Source organism: Ornithodoros turicata, chromosome 2, assembly GCF_037126465.1.
Source record: "Ornithodoros turicata isolate Travis chromosome 2, ASM3712646v1, whole genome shotgun sequence".
NCBI lineage: Eukaryota > Metazoa > Arthropoda > Arachnida > Ixodida > Argasidae > Ornithodoros > Ornithodoros turicata.
This window is the reverse complement of record NC_088202.1, coordinates 14,234,396-14,260,074: the sequence shown is the minus strand read 5'-3', so window position 1 is coordinate 14,260,074 and position 25,679 is coordinate 14,234,396. Positions and strand designations below refer to the sequence as shown.

The window sequence follows — 25,679 nt, the reverse complement described above, 5'->3', positions numbered from 1 at the left end:
GCTTTTGGTGCCGTTTGATCTGACTACCATGGGACTGGCAAGTGGCAAGACGCTTAGAATTTACCTAACTTCCCGATATTACAACAAAATCAATGTACAGTGAACCCTCGTTAATATGACCCCCGATAATCTGACATATGCGCTTTACGACCATACTCCTTGGGAACAATGCAGTGAAACCTCTGCAAATTTTTCCCGTTAACATGACAATTCCGCATTGTGACCAAATTTTTCGGGGACGACCATGGTCAATTATAACGAGGGTTCACTGTATAAGCGTCCGGCATTTTGAATGGTTGATGATACGCGATGTCAAAATGACGTGTGGCTATTGTCGCATGGGCATCGCGAGGCGGGGCATGAGCGCAAAAGAGTGCAGTGAATATTCGGTCGGTTTGGAGCCATTATTTACTTTCTTTGCGACAACAATTTTTTTGAAAACGTTCACTGTCAGCAATGTATCACATGGCATTAAAAAAAAGTGCAACTCGTATAACTCTTTATTGCCCCTTTAAGGTAATCCTGCCTACACCCGGAGTGTGGCAGGGGGGCTACCACCCCTCTTCCCCCACTTTCCGACGCCCCTGGGTGAAGCACCGAGAATACAAGTGGAGAATACCTGTCTTCGTCAGGACAAAGTATGTCTGTCTTTGTCCTGACGAAGACAGTGCCACTGTCGAAACGTCGACCGTTCTCTTAAACGTTTCATAGTATATTATAATATTTGTGTTAGAATACCCACTAAATAAACTACTTTTTGTTAACTTTCCTGTAATCTGTCTTCCACGTCTTATTATTATTATTATATATAATTTATATATAATAATATATATAAATTATAAGGGCAGTCGCGATAGAGTCACCCGATAGATTTGTGTTTTTGTTTTGTTTCCGCAAGTTAAAGCTAATCTTCGACGCATGAGGCGGCACTGTGCTCTTTCACTCTCTCACACTGGGGGTAAAGGAAAGCCGCTTCTTTGAAGATGCGCAATAAACCAAATAAAGAAAAAAATGGTGTTCCTTCATGAATTTTTTGCGGATGATGTACCAAGACGCGTCTCTAGAGATGCGCAATGAATAAAATAAAGAAAAAAATAGCGTTCCTTCACGAATTTTTCGCGGACGATCTATCGAACGGATTTTTGTTCTGAAAACGGCTTTGGTATCTGGTGACCGAAGAGATCAGATGTTCTCATTGGAGCAACTTCGTAGCTTTTATAGTTAAAAAGTTAATTATTGAAAGTTAATTAGGACATTGCCTTAGGAGTCTGTTAATGCCTCCCTAGGGAGTGCCCTCCAGCATATGCTATATTGCAATTGATTTCATCTCGGAAAAAGTGATTCATATATTTTTTAAAAATCTGTTCACACTTAGCGTGGACACCCTGTATATATATATATACTATACGAAAAATCAGACGACGAGAAAGAGCTTACAGGAAACACAAAGGGGAGTTTATTAACACTTAAGGACGGGGGTCGACGTTTCGGCACTTAGTGCTGCCTTCGACGGAACTTGGATTTGGAGACAGGAACAAGCTTTACATATGGGAGAAGGTTATGCACAAGGGAAAGAATGCAGCACATGCACCTTTGTCATGACTAACATGGGTTGGTGACTATGTGGAAAGGGAATGATTGGGAAAGGGGAATGGACGGGACCAAATTGTCAGCAGTAGCACCGAGGCTTTCTTGAAGCTCAGAAAAATCGCGGATAAAGTTGCACGCTACACCTCCTATCGTGATACCTTGGCACTTATCATGAAAACGACAAGATTCCGCGTGGACTAGAAATCCACAAGAGATTAACCTTCCCCCTGAACCATGAACGCAATCTACAACGGTTATGCATTCTTAGCAAAACATTTTTAGACCTAATTAAGATTCTAATTTCTCACTGCCAAGATACTATTCAGTCTCTATCCCAAGACGCCGAAGTCATTAGCAGCACTACCCCGTTGTCATATTCCCATAGATCAGTTAGACAAATTCCTCCAAACGGAAAACGTCCACTTGAAGCTCCGAAAGCAACATAAAGTATTTAGAGACAAAGCAGAGTTCCCTGCAGCTCACAATAGTTCCACAGATTCGGCACCCACTAATATTGGAGCCGGTAGCAATACTTCACAATTACATTCAGATACCCCGTTAAACAGCAACAGCCCGCCTTCCCCCGACATCGCCCCACTAACCAAACGTAATGTAGTGAACCTTCCTTCTTGTGACGTTACACCCACGGAAATCTCTCTCCTGGAGAAGGGATTATCATTTTTTCCCAACAATAGTAAAATCGATTAATATCAGCTACATCCGGAATCAAATCTAATTATTTCCGTTATGAAATCCGATTCTACTCCCAACCCGAACCGAGCTAAAAGTATTGATATGTATATCACACTAAGAAAAAAAGGAGTACTTTTACTCCTTTTGGGGAGTAATTGCATTGCCACAAAAAATAGTCCCTTTCGGGAGTAAATGCACGGGAGTAAGTGAATGTCACAGAGTGGAGACCGCATTTCACGCGCTGTTGTAAGAGTCCCAGGTACATAATTGGTGCGCATGCATGAAAATACTTTGAACCAAACCGTCAACCGTGATATATCGAGTGATATAAAATCTTGCGCCATATTAGGGCACAATTTGCGAAGAAAGATGCGCTAACTGTTTCTTACTCTGTGTGGCTGGAAAATTGCTACGTTGTCTGAGTTGTAGAGTCTTATGTCGTTCAGATTTACCAAGGGCACATATTTACGTAGACTGTCGCATTCAGGAGACCATTCGCGAAGTTTAGTGACAATTTGCAGTCCTGGGGAGTAAATGTCTGGACTAAATGTTGGGTTAGGGGACTAAAATGGGGAGTAATTGCAGACTAGGGGAGTAGAAGCTGCAATTACTCCCCGTTTTACTCCGTTTTTTCTTAGAGTGCAAAGCCGTTCAGAAAGATATCCTCAGTAGTTATGAAAACTCAACCAATCGGAAATTCCGACCAATCTTACGAAAGCAGAACAGAAATGCTTGTCCGCGCTAGAAAGCAACGAAAGTATCGTCATCAAACAGGCTGATAAAGGAGGTGCCACAGTCGTAATGAATGTGCAAGCTTATGTGGCAGAAGAACTCCGTCAATTTAATTGTGCAGACTTCTACAAACCTCTTGAGTCCGACCCCACCATTGAAATTGCCGCAGGTATATATAGAACACGATAACATTTGTAGGCCACTAAGAAAATTGGCGATGCGCTCTACGAATTCTTACTTCCTAAGGACCCTAACCAGGACGATTTTACATGCTCCCTAAGATACATAAACATGACAATCCCGCAAGACCAATTATGTCCAGTAACGATACCGCTACAGAAAACACATCGTCTTTTGTCGATAACCTTCTTAAATCTGTCGCCCCTAAATTGCCTTCCTACGTCAAAGACGCCAACCATTTCAACCATTTCCTTCAAACTGAATCGCAAGTAACCGTTCCCTGAAGCTGCCTCTTGTCAACGTTAGACGTCACATCCCTTTACACTAATATTCTCCACGCAGATGCTATAGCAGCGGAGGTTTCAGTATACAAAAATCGATCTGACCAGCTATATCATCCGACTCTCCTCGCCAAACTGACTTTGACCTACAATAACTTTGAATTTGATAACAACACACACACACACACATAAATGAGATGATGAATTGGTGGGTCATTCTCCGCCGTTATGGCGGTACACTGCCCCATTGCGCTTGTGGAAGGGATGAGAAAGTGATGATGATGGAAAGGTGTCCTATTAGAGTTCGTCCATTAGTCCAGTGCCGGAGAAGAACTCAACAACAGCTCGTAGGCCTTGCATCAGATGTGAGGGGTCCGACGACGGCCCGAGAATTTTGGCTAAGTCGAACTGGCGTTGATCGACGCGTTGGAGAGCAGTTTCCATGAGGGCGCGCTGGCGATCGTACTGTCCGCAACCAGGCGGACGTGATGGAGGTCACCGCGCACACCACACGTGGAACAGAGGCTGGACGCGCCGACACCGAGGAGGTGTTTGAAAGCCGATGTAAAAACCACATTAAGTCTCATGCGGTGGAAGAGTGTGGTAAAGGAACGCGGCAATCGGCGGGGGAGAGTAAGGGACAATGCGGGTCAACGGAGTAAAGCAGAGAGTGGGTGGTGATGTCACGTTACCCTTGAGACTGCATCATGGGGCCAGTGAGGCTTGAGACGAGGTAACGGCGATCCCCCCTGAGACAAGATGATGGGGACACGCCGGGTGTACTGGTGCGCACCTGCGGCTGTTCGATCTGCGACCTCGTTTCCGCTGATGCCCACATGACCCGGGATCCACTTGAAGCCGATAGAGTGGCCCTGTGCGCTTTCGTTCTTATATACTTGCAGAATTTCAATGCCCACAGCACTGAGGAAGCCGCGAAGTCCCATAGTTGCCAGACACTGCAGCGCAAATCTGGAATCCGCGAAGACGACCTAAGAGCGAACGGGGCTGTCAGTAATTTTCCGCGGGGCCAAATTGAATAGCATAAGGCTCAGCGCATGTTGACGATGTTTTATGTGAGAGATGATGGCCATCTGAACTTGACTTCCACTGAACTTCCCCTCATGGTTGAGCCGTCCGTGAAAACTGCGATGGTGTGTCATAACACGAGCTCATCATATCGAGAGTGAGCTGCTTCGTCACGCATGCAGCAACGTTGCCTTTCTTCACTGTTAGTCCAGACAGGGAGATGCAGGGTGCCGGAAAAGTACAAGAATGAGTGCTGGGAGGTGTGGATGCGACCACAAAGTCAGGTATACTAGTCTTCACTTGAGAGACACGTGGGTGTACGCTGCGGAGCTTCATAACTAGCGGATGCCGCCGATGGTGAGCTAGAAGGCGGATGTACTGCCGACACGTCTCCCCGTAGCGAAGAACTTCAAGCGGGGCTTCCTTGGCCTCAGAAATGACCATATCGGTCTCTTCCGCCTGAGGTACTCCCAAGCACACTCGGAGACTGCCTGCCAGAAGGCACTGAAGCTTATGGGCTGAAGAAGGTGGAAGGCAATTCAAGACAGGCAAGCTGTATGCAAGTGACCCGCGAACCAAAGCTCGGTGGACGGCCAAAAGCGACACTATGGCACTGCCCCACCTCATGCCTGCCAGATGCCTGATCACCGCAATCCACCGGTGGACCTTGGCTTCCAAGTCCCCTATGTGCTTCACGCAAGACAGCCTGGCGTCTACCGTGACGATGCGTGTGTAATGCATTACTCTCCACCTCTGCATGGTGGCCTAATCACCCCATCAAAATTTGTTGTTTCCGTTCTGGAGTGCTCTGAATGTGTATTTAGGTTGGATGCTTCTAGCCCACAAAAGTTAACAGTGCGGCGGCTTCTGATAATGAGCTTCCATGAGTTTGCAGCAAACATGAGGGGCTGCTTTCGGGTCTTGTGCATTATGCAGCAGAACCACAGCATGTACTTGCACTCATAAGGGCCGTAATGCAGCACTATACTTGCGTGACTGCTAGGAGACGATGAAAAGATGCACTCCTCAGCGGTACACCAGCAACTGAAAGAGGGAAGGGATGCATGTTCCTTCTCGTAACCAACAACAACAATAAATGAAGAAGTGATGATGACATGGGATTGTCGCTTCTCGTAAACAAGCATTATCTGCAAGTTAACATTTCTCCAAAGTTCGGTATTGAAACCATTGGTGTACAAGCAATTTTTAGATGATATTTTTATCATATGGCCTCATTCTGAAAGCGACCATCTCACGTTCACGAACCGGTTCAATGAAATTCACCGTAACATTCAATTAACCTCCCATTACTCCGCGTCCACTGTTACCTTCTTGGATGTGGAAGTCATGTTACAAAACGTCTGTATCTCAACGAACATATACAGGAAGGCTACAGATTCTCAACATCATCACACATCAACTTCAACATCACATGACATCATGCCCTTCGATCAACATCAAATCATTTTCTATGAATGTGGTGATAGTGAATGAGGTGGGTCAAGGCCATCATGAATGAATTCGCCGACATATGCCTGAATCACGAAAGCCTTGACAAGCGTTTGGAACCACTCTCGTTTCCGCGCATTATCCATTGGGATCTTAAGGTACGTGAGTCCCTTGTCGAAAGAGCACAGTTGGTAGATCCCCGAACACTACATTAGATACGTGGCATCGCTGTCAGATGAAGTTCTGTTGAATTTCGGCAGGAAAGGTACTTTTTGCTTACACAAACCTCGCCAGGCACAATTCAAGGGTGCGATGCTTGGGAGGGGAGCAAACACAGTGCGCTGACGGTGTTTTGAGCGCAGAGGGTACTGCTTCCTTTTTTTGAAGAATTTTCCTAGTAATTCTTGTGCTTCTTAAGATAATGTTTATTAGTAATTAGTAATAGGTCATAAGGTCATCGTGTAATACTTTGGTATCACGTGACGGGCCTACTCCGATCATGACTTCTTTAGCTGTTGCGGGGCACAGCGTAACGTCCAATTTATTTTTTCTAAATTAAACTGCGTACTAATTAACGCGCTTTAAGCGCTTAGGCTCTATGTGCACCATCACACAGGCAAACACTACCAGGTCGCACACAGAAACAGGGGTTTGTATTTTACTTTGCCGTTCCTTTAACACGTACTAAAAGCCTATGGAATCGAGCCATCAACCCCGCGATGCAACTTTACCCCACCCAACACCTTACCAGGGCCGAAGAAACTCTCCTTCATCGCCTCCGCCTTAACGTCGCCTACACTCCGTCACTCCTGCACAAGATGGGCAGACGCGGCAACGCAAACTGCGATGCCTACGGCGCCATTGCTGAAGTAGCCCACCTCCTCCTAACGTGCCCGGCGCTCTCGGCGCCCCGTGCCGCCCTCGCCCGACGCCTCCAAGCCTTGGGCCACCACTCCCTCTCGTTCGCTACATTCCTCGGGCCTCTCCCGCGCCCTGGGCAACGGGATGTTACCACTCTTCGAGTACCTCAAGGCCACCGAAATGATATACCACCCTCTGAAGCAGAGGCGGCAAGCCTCACCGCCCGCAGCACGTCGTTGCCATCGCGGCTTCTCCCGCACTTGTTTTTTTTTCTTTTTTTTTTCTTATTTTAAGGAGTAGCAAGCCGGCACTTGCCTGGCTGACATCTCCTTTTGTGTGAATAAACATATACCCCCCCCCCCCCCCCATGGAATTTCCACATAACTGACAATGTCGTCCATGTTAAAGCCGAGTGTAAGCGAAGAAATTGTGACGACTAACGTTGGTAATCGTTGCCGATTTTCGTCACTGAAGACGTGCATAGTTAATTTTTTTGTAAAGTAACTAAGTCGTTACCTCGTTACCAAACCAAGTAACTGGTTACTGGGTAACGAGTTTCTTGTAACGAATTACGTGGAACTCTGAGCTGAAGGTGGTGGTTAGAACTGCCCTAATGGATTTTCAATTTTAATTTATTTTCATTTAATGAGTTTTTCAGAGGATGCACGACGCACGCGGAGTTCAGGCCGATGAACACACACATACATTGGGTGATGATGAGGTGAAAGAGCATAGCTTAAATATGATATTTCGGATATCTGACAATCTGTCCCGACGTGTTAGCGGAAGCTGCCTCATCCACGTCTCTAGAGTTACCGTACTGGCGCTGAAAGTAGTTGAAAATATTTGGCTGTTATTTTTTTTTTTAATATAACGGATGGAAAGCCCTTCGTTGGCACAGTTCGGAGGGAGGAAATCGGAGGTTACCGGGTCAAGCCACCTGTTCAGAAACAAACACCGGGAGGAGTTTATCCGAGTTTGTCGGATAAATCCGAAAAGTCGAATCCCTATATTAAGAGAAAAAAAGCGGGGTGTATTTCAATGAAACAAATCGATTTATTGCCTGCGTACAATGTGCAATTATTTTTATATAGGCCATTTTTTCTAACAAACCACCACTTCGTGCTTGCAAATAGCATAACGCACAGCATCATATTGAAAGTAAACGATGGCACGCCATAGACTTTCTCCTGAGACATGAACCCCTAAAGGAAACAACAGAAGGGGTTTCGCCTAAAAGGATTGCCTGAGGAGATTCGGGAAACTGAAATGGGTCAAACGGTGTACCGATCCCAGAACAATGGCACGGCCTTGGTGACGCGCACAGTGACCTTTTGAAAAGGTTGAGCGGCACCTGCAGTTGACTCTGCTGTTAGTGCTCCGTTGGTCCGCACGTCAGCCGTTTCGTGGTTATAGATCTGAACCAACCAAGGTTTGTGCCATCCCTGCAGAGGTCCGGAAAGCGTACTGCAATACGACAGTCGCCGATGGCCAGGGTGCGTACTGGAATTTTCCTACAAGTCATCAAACCCTTCTGTACAGTACTATCGCTGTACCTCCTGGTTTGTGCTGAGTGCAAAGCTCCGGAAAGACGGTGAGCGGTCTTCTGTAGCTCATCTGACACTGCGAAATGGCATCTTGGCTACCGACCGGGATAATCCAACCACCACCCACTCGTACGATCCAGCATCCTCAAAGCAGTCAGCTGCTGGAGTCTTCTCGAAATGGTATATGTGCGAAGTACGGACTGAAATACGGAGAACAAACGAGAGACCCCGTGATGATTATAACACTTCTCGGTCGTAGACAGTCATGTTGACGGATACGACGAAGACGTGCGAGTGGACATAAAACCAAAGCTTGTTTCTGGATATGAATACGCCTCCAAGCGTCGTGCTCTGTCCTATAAGCGACACATTCATACCACGAGAAATGCGATAATTGGAAGTATCCCAAATGAGTTGCAGAAATCCATCTCAAACCGAGACTTCCTTAGACACGAAGATTGCACACCAGGAAGAGAGATGCTGCTATTTTTCACTGATGAAGATCTGCGGGTTATGCTAGCTGCACAGACTGTGTCCTAACCGACAGCAACTTCGTGTATTCCCCACCGGTGTTTTCCAATCGTAGACAGCTCTACACTCTGCATATGATTGTCAACGGAGACTCCCACCCAGTTGTGTATTGCCTAATAAAACGGCGTCACCAGCTTGCGTATGAGGTATTTCTTCAAATTATAGAGAACACCGTGACCGCACTTTATGGACATCTCGGGACGCTATAGCATGCTGCACTGTGGCTGTTTCACTTTGAGCTTGCCGCAATTCAGGCAGCTATTGCTGTGGTCAGTGTGGACCCTATCCGACAACCTGTCACAGTTCGTGGTTGTGCATTCCATTTTGCAAAGGCACTGAATGAAAAGTGGGACAGCATTGGACTCCAAACACTGTCGCAAGCAAATTCAGATGTGAGGTTGTGGTTCTCACGCATTTGGCATCTTTTGTTCGTGCCAGATGGCTTCGGGTTGCACTACGCTCGTGGCTTGATCAGGGCACCTCCCAGGACCGGAAGGCCGTTGGCTGATGCTCAACTCAAATGCTTCTCTGCAGACTTCCAGAACTTCTGGATAGATAATAAGAGAACTAATGGATTGTGGAGTCAGTTCGGGGAAGTTGGTCCTCGAACGACAAATGTCGCTGAAGGATGGCATAATGGACTTCGGGAGCAACTCCCCAACAGGCATCCACAGCTCGGGGTGCTCATAGAATTCTTGAGGAAACAGCAGAACTGCTCGGGATTGCAACTTCAAGCACTCCAACGCGACATCATGGCTGTTGCAAGACCTTCCGACCAACAGGTGGTACGACGGAACTTTGAGCTCGGACGTGAAATGGAGCTGTTCGGGGCCAATTATACGTACCACGCTGTCAATTTTCAGGACGTCACAAATTATGTTGATAGGGTTCAAATGGTCGGAGCCCTGCCTTATTCCTGAATTGGTTTGCTGTTTTTGCGTATCCGTGCACAGATGTGGCAGCTCATGATTTTCACATTGCACTGAGCAATAAAAGATTTTTGTTGTCAAGATATGTCACCCTTGCTTTTTGTCCTCACGTTGGACATTTTTGTCCGACACGTACTCGCCCATCCAGGCATTCGGGGTCTCCCGATACTGGGCGGTGGGGCCATTAAGGTATCTGCGTATGCAGGCGATGTCACCCTCTTTCTGCGGGATTTGGAGTCTATACGTAACGTCTGTAACGTTTTTCACCGGTACTCTCTCCTTTCAGGCGCTCAGCTGAACTCATCAAAGAGCAAGATCATGGTATTGGGTTCTTTCTCTGTGCCAGCCGTGGTTCCGTTCGCTCACTGTACGGTGCTGCGGGTTCTGGGGATCCTTTTTGACAGGCGAGGGATCCAAGCTGCAATCTCCGCTGCGTCTCCGCTATTATCGCTGTCAATGCGAAAGTGCCATCGGCGCAATGCTTCTCTTTCAGCTTCGCTGAGCGGAGTTATTTCATTCGCTCTCTCCTTTGCGCTCGTTTGTGGCACTTGGAGCAGATTTTGCCTCCTCCCTCTCGAATTGTCATTCGCTTGAATGCCATCTTGTTTTCGTTCTTTTGGTCTGGAAGGCAAGCAGTGGTTAACCGCCCAACGTTGATGCTTTCAGTTTCTCTGGAGCATACGAAACATCTCGGTTATCTATCAATGTCTGGTTCTTAAGGTTCTGTTAGGGGTACTTCGTGATGTCACGTGTGCAGCACACCCACTGGCAGTGTACTTTTGTTCTGAACAGACGCGCTTTCTGCCAGGTCTTCCTCCACTGGACAGTCAAGTAAGCGCTGAAGCACCTCTTCAGCTGCATGGCTCGTTGGTGGACTTCTTCTGTCGGATACAGCACCACTTGCGGGACAGGGATGTCTTCGAAGTGCCTGCTGTCCGGATTTCTGAGCGCCTAGCACTGACGGCGGACGAGGCTCGTGCCCGCCTTCGTAACCTGCGTCTTCCCTTCCGAAGTCGCATGTTTAACGACCTCCCCGGTCCGTCACGTGACTTTATGTGGCAAGCCTGGTGGGATGCCCTGCCTACCCTCAGGCGCCTCTCTCGGATGGATGTAACAAGAAACTCCTCTTGTTGCTTCTGTAATGACGAAGAAATCTTACACCACATGCTTTACGAATGTCGGGTTTTAAAATGTTTCTGGTCGCGAACTGCGCGTTGTTTCTTGTTGCGGTGCCCGTTAGAGTGGGGTGCCCTCCGAGTCGCACCGCGATGGGTAATGCATCGGCTATGCCGCTTGGTTACGTTTTTAGTGTTTCATGTTCTCTGGAGGGCCCGTAACAGGGCGGTGGTGAGACGTGAAAGGTTCCTCCCGGTTTTGGCAGCAGTAGCATACCTTCGTGGTGAGGTGTGAAACGTCTTGACCCGTGAGTTGCACCTCTTGAACCTCTCTGCTTTCTCATTGACGTGGCTAGCCACGAACGTTTTCACCATGAAAAATGCCTTAATATTTTTCACGGACTGTTGAGTCGTCTTACCAGTCACCTCCATACAGTGTTAAAACATCAAATGAAAGCTGGTCTTATCTTTCGTTCTTAGTTCTCTCTCTTCACCATTTTAGCACTGTATATATTTTCTTCCTCATAGTTTCACTGGTTCATTGTATGTAATGTAATGTTCTTCACTGTTTCGTTGTATGCACTGTTCTTCGCTGTCTCTTTTTATCTACCACTGTTATTCATTCTATGTTATCAACTGGTTTCTCTGTATATACAACTGTCATTCGTTGTATGTTATTAACCGGTTTCACTGTATATACCACTGTTATTCACTGCTTGCACTGTACGTATAATGAGTTGAATGTAATAAATTTCATTTATATATAACAAGATAAGCCGAATTTGTGCGTATGGTACTGCTTGTGTGTGTGTGTAGGGCGGGGGCACTTCCTTTGTATTTTACTGCCATATTTCCGACAGTTGATGGCCAGATTGCGGATTTGCATGTTTTGCATATTTCGTTCCTGGATATGCACGGCCGAAGATCGCCGATAACATAAATATAATCACTGCATATGAATCTGCGGTCTGGTGGTGACGTCCTAAAGGATGCAGTGCCAACGAACAGAAGCAGTCGAAGTGGTGTTGGCGGTCCTCCAGGTGGAGAAGGGTCTTCGATCTACGTTTCCATCAATGTCTGGTTCAAGATTGTGCATACTTTCATCCTCCGCTATCCAAACACTGCTGACAATTGTATTTCACCCAATTTAAATTTACCCAATTCACCCACAATACCATTTTTGCTGTCTTCCGTTCAAATTTACCTGACGCACCACTGCTGAGCAGCTTTTATGTTAAACCAGCGGCCACATGGTGAAACATTTCTATCGCAAACATCACAATTCCAGTGTTGACTTTGTTGAGAAAATGTGTCACATATTTTCACTCTGCAAAAAAAAAAAAAAAAAGATAAAGGAAAGCGCGCCCTGACACAATGGTAAAAAGAGCCTCGTTGGACAGTGTAGTGTTGAACATGCACGGATGACACTAACTCACAACACATGCACATCTCGTCATTCGTGTAACAGCCCTTTGTTCTTGAGCGCTCGAACGCGTTGCAAATAAGCGCTGTGGTTATGCTTTCAATGCTTTGTCAGATCCCACACAAAACATCTGTCAATCAAGTCCTTTTCGCAGATGAGACAGTGCTCTGGTCGAAATGTAGGAATGTACCGTATTTTCCAGTGTATAACGCGCGCGTTATACAGTAAAAAATTGCTCTGAAGACCTCCTGCGCGTTATACACGGAAATATTTTCGGACACAGTTCATTTTCTGCCGGTGTCGCACAAATTCCAGTCTCTTCCATGCTGTAGTGTGAGTTTCTCACAAATCTCTTAGGGTCAGTTGACAAAGCCGGCGAAAGGGCGCTGGACTTAAAAAAAAATAATGCTGCTGCTTAAGGACGCTATTGGGCAGCCCCGTTTTTTTTTTTGTCTAATAAATATATCCCCCCCTCCAGTCAATAATCCTGAATTGATTTCAGAAGGCTGGCGTGATTGAGAAGGGACGCGAAACTCAATATGTTTCAAATAAAGCATATGCATATATCATACACCGTCTTGGTTTATTGTGTATGGTGGTGGCAGTACAGAAGGTTGTAGCAACATTGCGGTGCGCGTTATGTACCGCTGTGCGTTATACATGGAACGTTTTTTCAAATTCGGCCCGTTTTTAGGGGTTCGCGATATACATGAGTGCGCGTTATACACAGGAAAATACGGTATTGTCAATTGAAAAACCGCTTCACATCTCTACTTATCGAACCGGGGGAAGTGGGGAGATGTGCGTGCATCATACTCGACACAATGCCTTGGGAGCGGTCGTTTACGGGGTCAGTTGGGGAGCTAAAGTGGGTCACGACATATCGTCATCCACAGTGCCATCTCATCCACCGAGCTGGGTTATCAATCGGGTTAAGACATCCACAGAGCTGGAACATCCCTGCCGTGCCATCTCATCCGAGTTGGCATGGTGGATGACCTGGCACGGTGGATGAGGTGACACGGAATCCGATGACAAGCGTGCCACGACATTATTATACATCACATGATTCCCGTACCTAATATTATTTCTTTGAGTGTTTTCCTGTTGAAAGAAAAACCAAGATCACTGCGTAGGCTGCAAGAACGAAAGCACAGTGCTGTTATCAGAAGCATGCGTATTTTTAGTTGATTTGTGATGTCTTCGGAGTAAACGTGAAGCACATTGCACTCCATGTCATCATATACAGGTTTATTTCGCAATATATTTCGCACTGAGGGAAGCCTTCTCTAGTGATCCCCTAGATTTCATTGATAAATATTACACAAACTTTTTCAAAACGGTATTGATTTTTAGAATGTATGTGGTATACGAGTACATCGTGTTATCCAGCTGTGTGTAGCACGATTTCCCCGTCCCAAGTCCCCCGTCTAGTTTCTCCCACGCCGCCTCCCCCGTGTCAATTAGACAGTGTCAGTTTCTGCGAAGTCCCTGTCTCAAAAGGGAAAGGAGGACTTTGTTGGGCGTCAACTGTGACCTATTTAGGGGTCGAATCGTCGGTATCTAGTCAAGTTATCTCATGAATGGTGAGCTCTACGGACCCTTCTATTCCGTAATCAGCATTCCATGAGCACCCTTCCTAGAAGTATCTGATCAAACCACCAATCATATGAAGATACAGTCATTGTGTCGAGTATAGCCTGAAAAAGTGTTAGGCATGAAAAAGTGTTGGTTCTAGGTGCCTATAAAAATAAGTATCAATCTCTTTTAAGGTACTAAAAACGGAGTTACCGGCATCACAAATTACAACCCATTTTTTTCGTGCTCGACGAATGTGGAAAGCAGAGAAAGGAATGGATCGCGATGACACATGAAGGACCAAAATCAGCCCTTCAACTACGGACACAGTTTTATTATCAGGGCTGTCGAAAGCAACATAAATGTATGCGTATGCTGCAGAAGAAAAGGAAAGGATGAACACAAAACTAAAAAAAGTCACACACGCGGTCACACAATCACAAGGCGTTGACAAGGTTCGAAGTAGGAATAAAGGTTGTTACAGGCGTTTATATCAAAACAGGTACTAATGCCAAAATTGAGTTCCACCACAAAATTTGGCATTTTTGCGGCATATACATAGATGTGACAGGCTTTAGTCTCGCCATTTAAAACGAAATATTGAAAGAGTACTTAGCCTCCCAAATCATTCTTTTGTTGCACCCTTTACTGCACTAAGGCCCTGGGAAAGGCCCGCACCCCATTGCTTCTGTACAAAATGGGCCAATCCAGCCCCCCCTTGTGTTCCAGCTGTGGCGAGGTGGCCGACATTCCTCATTGTCTTCTGCGCTGCCAGCAGCACATTCCCCAACGGCAAGCCCTCCATCGCCGTCTAATACAGCTGGGCTGCAACACATTGTCCATAGCCACCCTCCTCAGTCCCGTCCCTCGGCCTACTCAGTGGGCCATCACCACAGCCCTGCTCCGCTTCTTAAAAGACTCGGGCCTTGCGTCTGCCCTCTGACTGGACATTCTTGGAACCTTCTTTCGTGCCTGTACTGCACTGCACTGTGTGTCTGTTTTTCTTTCATTTTTTTCTTTCCCTTATTTCTTTCGTTTATTCTCAGTTCCTTTCTTCTTCTCTCTATTTGTTTATTTTTCATTTCCTTTCTTTTTCAGTTTCTTTTTCGGAATAGCAAGCTGGCAATAGCCTGGCTGACATTTCCGTTTTTTTTTTCTTTCACTCTATTAAACATATCCACCCCCTCCCCCCTGGGAAATGCGATGGGTGAATTGGGGGCCGTGGAGATGAGCAAGTTGTTTCGGGCCGGGGGACTTTAAATCAGGGGAATCGTGCACCACCCATCCAGCTGGATGTGAACTTATTTAACAACGTTCTCCATCGTGAAGTGATACACATAATGTCTCTAGCTTCTTGGGGAATGCACAGCAACATAGCCAGTATCGTGAAATAACGTTCTTTTCCTTAACGTTAGTAGGCAATGTAATCCTTAATCCTGCGATCCACTGACTCACGAATGACCCATCTTGTGCATGGCCGGATGTTGTGTATCGAGCAGTCGTAGCTTCATTGGCTCGGCTGAACATGGCACGAAATCCACTCTTCCTGTTGTTGTTGTTGTTGGTTGGTTAAATAAATACCCCCAAAAAAAGAAACGGTACGATCGCACCACAGAAGGTGCGAGCGCACCGCAAAAGTTCACCGGGGCGAGCGTCACGACCGCGACCACCCAGGACCGAGCGCGCCGTTCACATCAAGTATCATAGTAATGTCCACGGATGAGCCAACTGCCTGCTCCTCTTTGCCTCATGTGTCAAATAGAAGCGGGCATTTGACACATCCTCGTCGGCTGCTAGCGGTACGAAGGACACCTGCCCAGTCTCTGGTACCGTCTTGCCCATCTGGGCTATCCAGAGCTTCCGTTTCGGTGCTATGCTTGGTCCTACTGAGCATTGCTCAGGTCACAACTACGCCGCTGCTTTTCCTTCGCGACGCTGGACTCTTGGGCGCTTTGTGATGTCCTCCTGCAGCGCCTGCCTGGACAGCGATTAGTGCAGGAGCAATCTTTCTTTTTTAGGGAAGCGCACGGTTCCTGTATATGGCTAGCATTTCTTGTTTTTACGGAACCATTAAACACATTCTCCCCCAAATACAAGCTTCCTCAAGACCCAAAGCATATTTTTCCTCATATTTCAGATAATGTTGGAGATCAAATCGCCGTCTTTGGATATATCGTCGGCGCCTACGAATATGAGCAGTGGAGAATGCAACATTTCAACTTCAATTGCAGCTATACTGAAGGCCGCTTCCCATGCACCCTTCCCGAAAACAAGAAAGTTACAGGGTACGCCGATGTGAAGGTTGACGATGGATTTGTAAACGTAAGCGACTTTACTCCTTTTATTGGTAAATGTTAAAAAAATACAGAAGGTCCTTACGTGTTAGGGACAGAGCTACAGGGATGCTTTCGCTCTGACACTGCAGCACAAATACTGCACGTCGTCATTCAGTTACTTGTTTCGCACGTCATTATGACCGCAGTAAGAGTCGACTATTGTCATTGCTCATCTTGTGTCAATCTCTTGCCTTTGAAGGTTCGGTATCCATCGCAGTGTCTTTGTCCGCATTTCTCGCCAAACTATACTTTCTACTGGCTGGAAATAACGAAAGCATGTTACATGGGATTCAAGCTGCGCTCTTGGAAATGCTCAAACGCGCTACAAACCTACCAAACATCATATGAACAGTGGCCAGCCAGTAGCCGTACTTTATTTTTTATTATCTATTTCATTTAGATACACTACAAACCCCACAAAGGGTTCAAGTAGGGTGGGCCACACATTTCACTCAAAGTGGCACTCGTATCTTTTTTAAAAGATTGACACACAAGCAAGCACATGCATACAAATACAAAAGTGTGAAACATTTGGTCAGACTCAAATGATCCCGTCAACAAACTACTGTAATTTTGTTACATTATGTATGGTCTGTGGCAACGAATTGCACTCGCGAATAGTGCGTGGAAAATACGGATACTTGAAACAATCTACGCGTGCGAATGGTTCTTGGAAAAGGGTACTATGAGAGCTTCTTGTAGGACGAAGTTCGCAAAACCGTATATGTAAGAAGCTATCTCGATGTCATGTATTCCAACAACAACAACAATAAATGATGACGATGAGATGGGGGGGGGGATATGTTTATTGAAGAAGAAGAAAAAAGGAAAGGGGGAAAGGTCAGACAGGCCGAGGCCGACTTGATGTTCCCAAAAGAGAAAAAAGAAGCAAAAAAAAAGGAAAAAAGTGTCGGGGGACGATGGGGTGGCTCAACGGCTGCTGAGCAGCCCAGTGTCCTTCAGGTAGCGCAGGAGGGCTCGGGTGACTGCCCACTGTCTGGAGTGCCGGACAGGTCCCAGCAGCGTCGCCAGGGAAAGTTCCCTGTGGCCTAGGGAAGTGAGAGTTGAGGCGAGAACAGCTCGGAGGCCGGCGTACCGCTTGCAGTGCAACAAAAGATGGCATATGTCGGCGACTGCAGCACTGCAGGCACACATCGCGGACGTCCGTCTGTCTATCTTAGTGAGGAGCAGCGGGGTCAGGGCAACATCGAGGCGTAGGCGATGGAGGATCGACTCCTCCTGTCGCGACAGCCGCTGGGACAGGGTGAGTTCCATCCTCGGGTCGATGGAGTGGAGGAACGTGTTTGCCGCTACAGCGTTTGAGCTAAACGCGAGGGTGCTGCGAGACGTCTGGCGGCGGATCTGTATCAGGCAGGCCGATGGAGTGAGAGGAATGGTGGTGGTCATAGTGGTGGCAGCTGCCCCGAGCGCGCCTCTCGCCGCAGCGCCAGCGCGGGTATTTCCCAGCAGGCCGATGTGGCTGGGGACCCATTGAAGCCACACGCTGTGACCGGAGGCGGTGAGACGGCTGTATGTCGTGAGGGCTAGAGAGCAGATGTCTGTGACGATCTTGGAGCAAGGAGAAGATAATATTTGCAGCGCCGCCTTGCTGTCTGTAAGCACAGTCCAGTTGTTTGGGGGCCTCGTTGATATAAGTTTCAGGGCTTCATTGATGGCGGCGAGCTCTGCTTCGGTGGAGGATGTCTCGTGAGGAAGCTTGAGCGCTAGTTCGTAATTTTCACAGGGCACAACAACGGCTAAAATTGAGGCGCCCGCGGACACCGACGCGTCCGTGTAGACCGCTACTCTTCGGGAGTGCACGTGACTAAGGTGGAGGTGATGAGATGGGGTGTTTCACTAGGGTGGGGTGTATATTCCAAGCATTATTTGGTACAAGTGCAATTTGAGTCTCTTCGTCCTAAATCTGTCCTAATCCGTCCTAATTCGTCCTAAAGTTTCCTCTTGGTTGTAACGTCGTAATAGAAGTGCAGTAACTGTTAAAAATAAATCTCAGTGCTTCATTTGGAACCCTTTTTAACTTGTCATAATTCGTCTTAGTAAAGGGATCCCAAATAACAGACCCATAGTCGAGTACAGGACGCACAAGAGGGGGGGAGGATATGATTATTAAGAAAAGAGAAAGGAAAGGTCAACCATACGGAGGTCGGCTTGCTATTCCAGAAAGAAAAAGGAAAGTGGGAAAGAAAAGAAAAGGGAAAGAAAAAAATAGGAAAGAAAAGGAGAAGAAAAAAGAGAAAGGGATTTATATAAGCTCAATTTCGTTTCACATGTTAGAAACCTTCAATTTCGCACTTTCTTAGTGGCCTTCTTCACAACATGGTCTACTGGCGCATTCCATGATAAATGTTACTGAGTGATTATCCCTAGGTATTTAACCTGTTCGACTCCCGTAAGTGGAATTTTTCCGAGACTAACTGTGAATAAGAGGTTTCCTTTTGAGTGACATTGATTATATTGTGGTAATGTTTTGTAACTGCATGCCGCACCATTCATTAATGTTCTCTAGAGCATGTGCAAGTATAACATGATCATATTCATCATTGACTCGACACATCACAGTCATCAGCGTGCAGTCTGATACATACTGGTAAGAGTGACACCGATTCACAGATATCGTACATATAGAGAAGAAAGAGTGCTGGTCTCAAAACAGATCCCTGTGGGACTCCGGAGCTAACCTGAGCTCGTGTGGAACTGGAGCCAGCGATGTGCAGGAATTGTTCCCTATCAGACAAGTAATCAGATATCCACCTAATAATTGCATTATTACGTAAAATATGTTGGAGTTTCTTGTGCGCCACTTCATCAAACGCGCGACAGAAATCCCAAAATACAGCATCTGTTTGCCTTTTCTCGTTAACTGCAGAAGAGAAGTCGTGCACGATTTCAGTCAATTGCGTAATTCTCGAGTAACCTTTGCGGAACCCGTGCTGCTTCTTTGATAAGATATCATACTTTTCTACATGATTCATTTTGTGCGCCGCTATTATATGTTCCACTACCTTACCATCAACTGATAATAATGAAATCGGCCTGTAATCCCTCACAATGCGCTGGTCCCCATCTTTAGGTATCGGGCACACCTTCGCGACGTTCCACACGGCCGGCACGGAGCCATAACGTAAGCTGCGGTTAAATATAAAGCAAAGATATTTCGACACCCAAACAGCATAGCGCCTCAGAAACGTATTAGGGACCCCGTCTGGACCCGCAATCCTTCTTACATTCAAACTAAGCAATGGATTTAGAACACCATCTTCTCGAATTATCAGGTCTCCTAGCCAACCGACATTACTATACAAACAAAATCGGGACAGGGGCCATTATCACACGTGAAAACCGATTGAAAGTGGCAGTTAAATGCTTCCGATATGACACGAGCATCTATAACGCTGATCTCGTTAATAATAAATGACTAGTTTTCTTTTGCTTCTGGGGGAGAGATATATCTCCAGAATTTCCGTGGACTTGTGCTGGAGTAATTTTTCATAGCGACGTTATAAAAGTTGAATTTCGCTCCATTAAGCTTCAGCTTAAAATGAGCGTTTGCAGTCTGACAGGCAAGTTCATTTAACACCGATAATTGCGACGAGAGCGTAACCTTTGAAGACGTCTCTTTTTTTTTTATTTCTGTTTGCTTCTGTAGCAGCACTATAGTGCCATCGGATGATGGCAGCTCAGTTTGAACGTGACCGCGCAGAGCGCGATTAAAACCAGTTGTTCTCCACCAGCCACCGGGTACGGTTGTCAGTCCTTTCCTGCGCCACATTTGGTGACCCGAACCTGGACATACGCAAACCTTCGGTTGGTTTCATGGAACCTCTCCCGCCGCAAACTGTCCCCGCTGCTGGCACACCGCTGCCCGCAACTTCGACAGCGGACCCGGCCATTTCGGCCGCCGCCCCGCCACAGCTGCGACTTCCCCCTTTTTGGCGACAGAACCCTCGGTCGTGGTTCCGGCAAGTGGAGGCACAATTTGCGCTTCGGCACATACAGAGCCAACAGTCGAAGTACTTCCACGTCCTTGCGGGCCTTCCTCCGGAAATTGCGGCCGAGCTGGATTATGTCCTCGCCACAGTCTCGCGTAATGAGGCCTACGACGTTCTTAAGAGCGCCATTTTGGATCGCCTCGAAGTTTCCGAACGTGCCCGGTTTCAGCAGCTACTTTCTGAAGACGACCTTGGTGACCGTAAGCCATCACAGCTGCTGCACCGAATGAAGCAGCTGCTCGGAGATTCCGCCAGTCAGAGCCAGCAGCCGCTCTTGAGGAAATTATTTCTTCAGCGTTTGCCGCAGGCAATGCGCATGGTTCTGGCAGGATCCGAAGACCTCAGCCTTGACGACCTTGCTGCTTTGGCAGATCGGATCGCAGACTATTCTGCGCCTGGGCATCGGGCCGGTGGTGGCAGCGGCAACTCTAGCTCAGCCTTCACGCTTAGATCGCATAGAAGAGAAGCTTCAAGAGCTAACGGACGCGTTCCACTCACTCTCTGCAAGTCGCTCAAGACGTCATCGCCGCTCCATTTCTCGACCTCCACCGGCCCGTCGCCGATCGTCCACCCCTCCGCCTCCGGCGTCAGTTCCCGTGCCACCCTTTGGTGGTACCACCACCGCTTCCGACATCGAGCCCAGCTCTGCATTTCGCCCTGTGCCTGGCAGGGAAACTCGCGGGCCGATCACTGATGGTGGCAAGCGATCCCGGCCCAACCCCCAGCCGCCTTTTCGTCGTATGTGACCGCGTTGCTGGATACCGCCTTCTGGTTGATACCGGCGCTGAGATCAGCGTGCTCCCAGCGTCTGCCGCAGATCGTCGCCGTTCGCCCACCGGCTTTAAACTTCAAGCTGCCAACGGTACCGCAATCAAAACGTACGGCCTACGCTCCTTGACGTTGGACCTTGGCCTGAGGAGGACATTTCGGTGGGTCTTCGCTCTTGCGGACGTCTCGCAGCCTATTCTAGGCGCCGATTTCTTGGCTGCCTTCAACCTGTCCGTTAACGTCCGCCATCGACGCCTCCTTGCTTGAACACCACAACGCTTGAAGTGAAGGGCCTGTCTCCTCCGGAAGTCCCAACTGGTATCCGCGCGCTGCGTCCCGCTTCCCCGTATGACGCGCTCTTGGACGAGTTTCCGGACATCACCAAGCCCTGCAACTTGAAGGCACCGGTCAAGCACGATGTGACCCATCATATTACTACCACCGGCCCTCCAATCTCCTCCCGCTTCCGCCGCCTCCACGGTGACCGCCTGGCTATCGCTAACGCGAGTTTGTCTACATGCTGGACTTAGGTATCATTCGGCAATCCTCCAGCAGCTGGGCATCCCCGCTACATATGGTGCTGAACAAGGACCCAGGAGATTGGAGGCTATGCGGCGACTATAGGGCCCTCAACGCCAGGACTATTCCAGACAGATACCCTCTACCTCACATCCACGATTTGACTGCCAGTCTTGCGGGCTGCACCGTCTTCACGACCCTGGACTTGGTGAAAGCCTATCACCAGATTCCGGTGCACCCGCCTGACACAACTAAGACGGCCGTCATAACACCCTTTGGACTCTTTGAATTTGTCAAGATGCTTTTCGGGTTGCGCAATGCTGCACAGAGCTTCCAACGCTTCATCAACAACGTCCTGCGAGGCTTGCCTTTCGTCTACGCCTATATTGACGACCTCCTCATTGCAAGCGCCTCGCAGGAGGAGCATATTGTGCATCTCCGGCAGGTATTCGCACGTCTCCAAGCCCACGGCCTTGTCATTAACGTTAAGAAGTGCAGTTTCGGGCAGAGCGAAGCGAAGTTTCTGGGACACCATATCGATCAGCACGGCGTTCGTCCTCTCGAAACCAAGGTGCAGGCCATTCGTGAATTTCCCGGTCCGCAATCGGTACGGCAGTTGCGACAGTTCCTTGGCCTGCTGAATTTTCATCGGAGGTTCATCCCCGGCTGCGCACGCATTGTCCAACCGCTCACGGACCTCCTCCGGGCGCCGAAGTCGGCGACATCCCAGTTGTCCTGGACGCCGGAAGTCGAGGCCTCCTTTGTCGAAGCGAAACTCGCCCTTGCCAATGCAACACTGCTCGTACATCCAATTCCTTCTGCACCAACCCGCCTCATGGCTGATGCCTCTACCACGGCTGCTGGCGCCGTTCTGCAGCAGTTCGTTGATGGCATGTGGCAGACGCTTGGTTTTTTCTCCCGCCGCCTCAAGACCGCCGAGACCAACTACAGCACGTTTGGGCGCGAGCTTCTCGCTGTATACGCGGCCGTGCGACACTTCCGCTATCACCTGGAAGGGCGTGACTTCCACATTCTGACCGACCACAAGCCGTTGTCATATGCACTCTCTGGCAACCACTCCGGCTACTGTGAGCGTGAGATCCGTCAGCTTGCTTTTATCTCCGAGTTTTGCACCGACGTTCGCCATATCCCCGGCGTTGACAACTCGGCAGCTGACGGTCTTTCACGCATCAATGCAGTTCCCTACTTGCCATCCCCGGTGAGCGTCAGTGATCTCCTCAACGCCCAGGCTCATGACGCTGAGCTCAAGGATTACCTCGCTGGCGAATCCTCCCTCGTCCTTCAAAAGATACACCTCCCTGGTTGCGTCGACCCTCTGTTCTGCGACGTGTCCACTGCACATCCTCGCCCCTTCATACCCGAGCCGCTACGCCGCTGGATCTTTAGCGAGTACCACAGCCTCGCCCAAACCGGCGTGCGCGCTACACAGAAGGCCATTGCAACCCGCTACGTCTGGCCAAATATCAACAAGGACATCCGAAGCTGGACCCGCTCCTGTCTTGCTTGCCAGCGGACCAAAGTTGAACGCCACATCCACACGCCACTCAAGGCGTTCCCCACGCCCGAAGGCCGGTTCTGCCACGTTCGTTTGGACCTGGTTGGCGCACTTCCCTCTTCACTCGGCTGCCGGTATCTCTTCACCTGCGTGGACCGCTTTACGCGCTAGGCAGGGGCTGTACCCATCCCAGACGCGACGGCGGATACAGTCGGCCGCGCGTTTCTACTCGGTTGGGTCGCCCGTTTTGAGTGCCCTGGCATTGTGACCACCGACAGGGGCGCCAGTTCACATCCCGCTCCTTCACATCTCTTCTGAAAGCTATCGGAGCCAAGCATATGATGACGACGGCCTACCACCCCACGGCAAACGGGATGGTGGAGCGGCTGCACCGCCAGCAAAAAGCAGCCCTCTGTTCCCAGCCTGAGCCCACTAACTGGGTTGGCCATTTGCCATGGGTGCTCCTCGGCCTACGCTCTTCGCTAAAGCAAGATCTCAAGTGTAGCTCGGCGGAGTTAGTCTTCGGCTCCCCTTTGCGCTTGCCTGGTGACTTCCTCGATTCCAGCCCGAAGCCTCCCCTCACCGGTGACGACTATCTGGCGCATTTACCAAAGTTGCAATTTCTGCTGGTAATGAAGTTTCCATCACGCCACTGCAACGCGCCGAAAAACAAAGACACAGCTGAAGTTAGACTGAACACAAGGCGCTGTCTAACTTCAGCTGCGTCTTTGTTTTTCGGCGCGTTGCAGTGGCATCATGTACCAACAAGGCCATATTCCTACGTTGTCCAAATTTCCATCACGTGTTGCTGGTGCGAAGCCTTTTGTGCCATCCATGTGCGTAGCCATCACGTGTTGAAGGTTGTTCATGTAACTGTCAGTGGTTCATGTAACTGGCAATGTAAACATTGCTTCCAGCAGTGTGTCGGAGATTTCCGGCGCATGTCAAAAGAACCCCAGGTCCTACCCCACGGCACGTGCAACATGTCGCCACACTGCGCAGACAAACCTTACGTGTATCATCACGGTACCATTAATATTATTTTTTTAAGAAGTGGAAATTCACAGAAGAAAACATGTGGGTCGGTCAGACGTGCAGAGTGGACGTCATGAACCGCTAAGACAGAGGAACAGGAGCACGGCCGGTGCAAACTTGGTAAAACGAGGAGGTTACGTTACACGACCAAGCAGCCGCGAGTCAGCCTGAAACAATTTCCCCCACTTGGTGGATTTGTCGCCCTTTACACTTTACCCTTAACATTTGTTGAACGATAAGATAGCCGCCTTCTGGTGGCAGGGACTGAGACATGGGCTCGTCAAAAATGGGCTTCGAGCTTCCATGCGGTGCATCCGCTTACCCTTGCTTGCGCTTGCACCGCACAGAGTGCAAGGCAGTACTGATACAACCAAGAATAGTTTGTATTGGCCCGTGGACGACGGTGGTGGTGGTGGTGGTGGTGGTGTAACTGCTTGCCGTAGTCGGCCTCGCAAGGCGGGCAACGTCACGACTAACGCAGGTCCGTAAAAAAAAGAAGAAAAAAAAGGAAACGGGAAAGACAGGACTGTAGATTCGGATTTGCAGTGAAGTCCAATCAGGGGTTGAGCGATGAGCAGCGTTGAGCGATGAGCGGTAGAACACCAGAAAATGAAAATGAAAATAAAAATCACTGTGGGGATGCTTGACTAAGGTGTTGGTGTACTCGGCGAAAGGGCCACTTGTGATGGGTTCTTAGAGACGATATATCAGCTTGGTATCCCTCAGGAAGGAAGCCAGTTTTGACGCATGGTAACGTCTTTCTGCCGGCGTTGAGCCGCCAAAGATGACGTCATGTACTTGCGAGCTGTTGTGGATGATGGGGTCTAGATGCTTAGATCTTTCCTGACTGTAGGCAGGGCATTGTAGAAGGATGTGTTCAATTGTGTCGAGGGATGTCGGACAGAAAGGGCATGTTGGATCGTGCGTAGTCTTCAGGCGGTGGAGTACGACGTTCGAATACATTGACTTTGTACGTATGCGGTGTAGGACTGTGGCTGTGAGCCTGGAGAAACTTTGAGACTGGAGTGAAGGGCGTGCGTTGGACAGAGTGAGCCTGGTGCTCGGGCTAACTGTAGATATTAAACTCTTGGCTGTTTCTTTAGTGGTTCGATGTGGTGGTGATGGAAACGTGAGAGCCGGAACAGAATGGGCTTCGTTTGCTAGGCGGTCAGCTTCCTCATTGCCGGGAATTCCAACGTGGGAAGGAATCCATTGCAGAACTATGTCTTTACTGTCCCGTCTCAGGTCCAAGAGGGCTTTGCGGATGCAGCGGATCATAATAGATGAGTGGTCTAAGTCTTTGATCTGATCTAATGCGCTTGATGAGTCAGTAAGTATAACTGCCTTTGCACAGTCGATGTACTTCAGTGCTGCTGCTGCGTGTAGGATTGCGCATAATTCGGCCGTAGTGGACGAGGGTGACTTACAGTGAAGTTTAGCTTTCCAACAGTTGCCGGTTTTGGGAATGAAGTAGGAGCTGGTTGTTGACTGTTTGAGACTGTCAATTGACCCATCAGTGTATATCTGAAGGTGATTACCAAACTTTTCGTCTATGAGACC

The 25,679-nt window shown here is 48.4% G+C and overlaps 1 protein-coding gene across 1 annotated transcript in view; it reads left to right on the top strand.

The window, feature by feature from the left end:
• The window catches only part of LOC135383128 (uncharacterized), a 99,344-nt gene that overhangs the window by 34,555 nt on the left and 39,110 nt on the right, over positions 1–25,679 (top strand). The window contains exon 3 of the mRNA XM_064612736.1: positions 16,073–16,257. Within this exon, the coding sequence (XP_064468806.1) occupies positions 16,073–16,257 (185 nt within the window). The remainder of the gene's footprint in view (positions 1–16,072; positions 16,258–25,679) is intronic.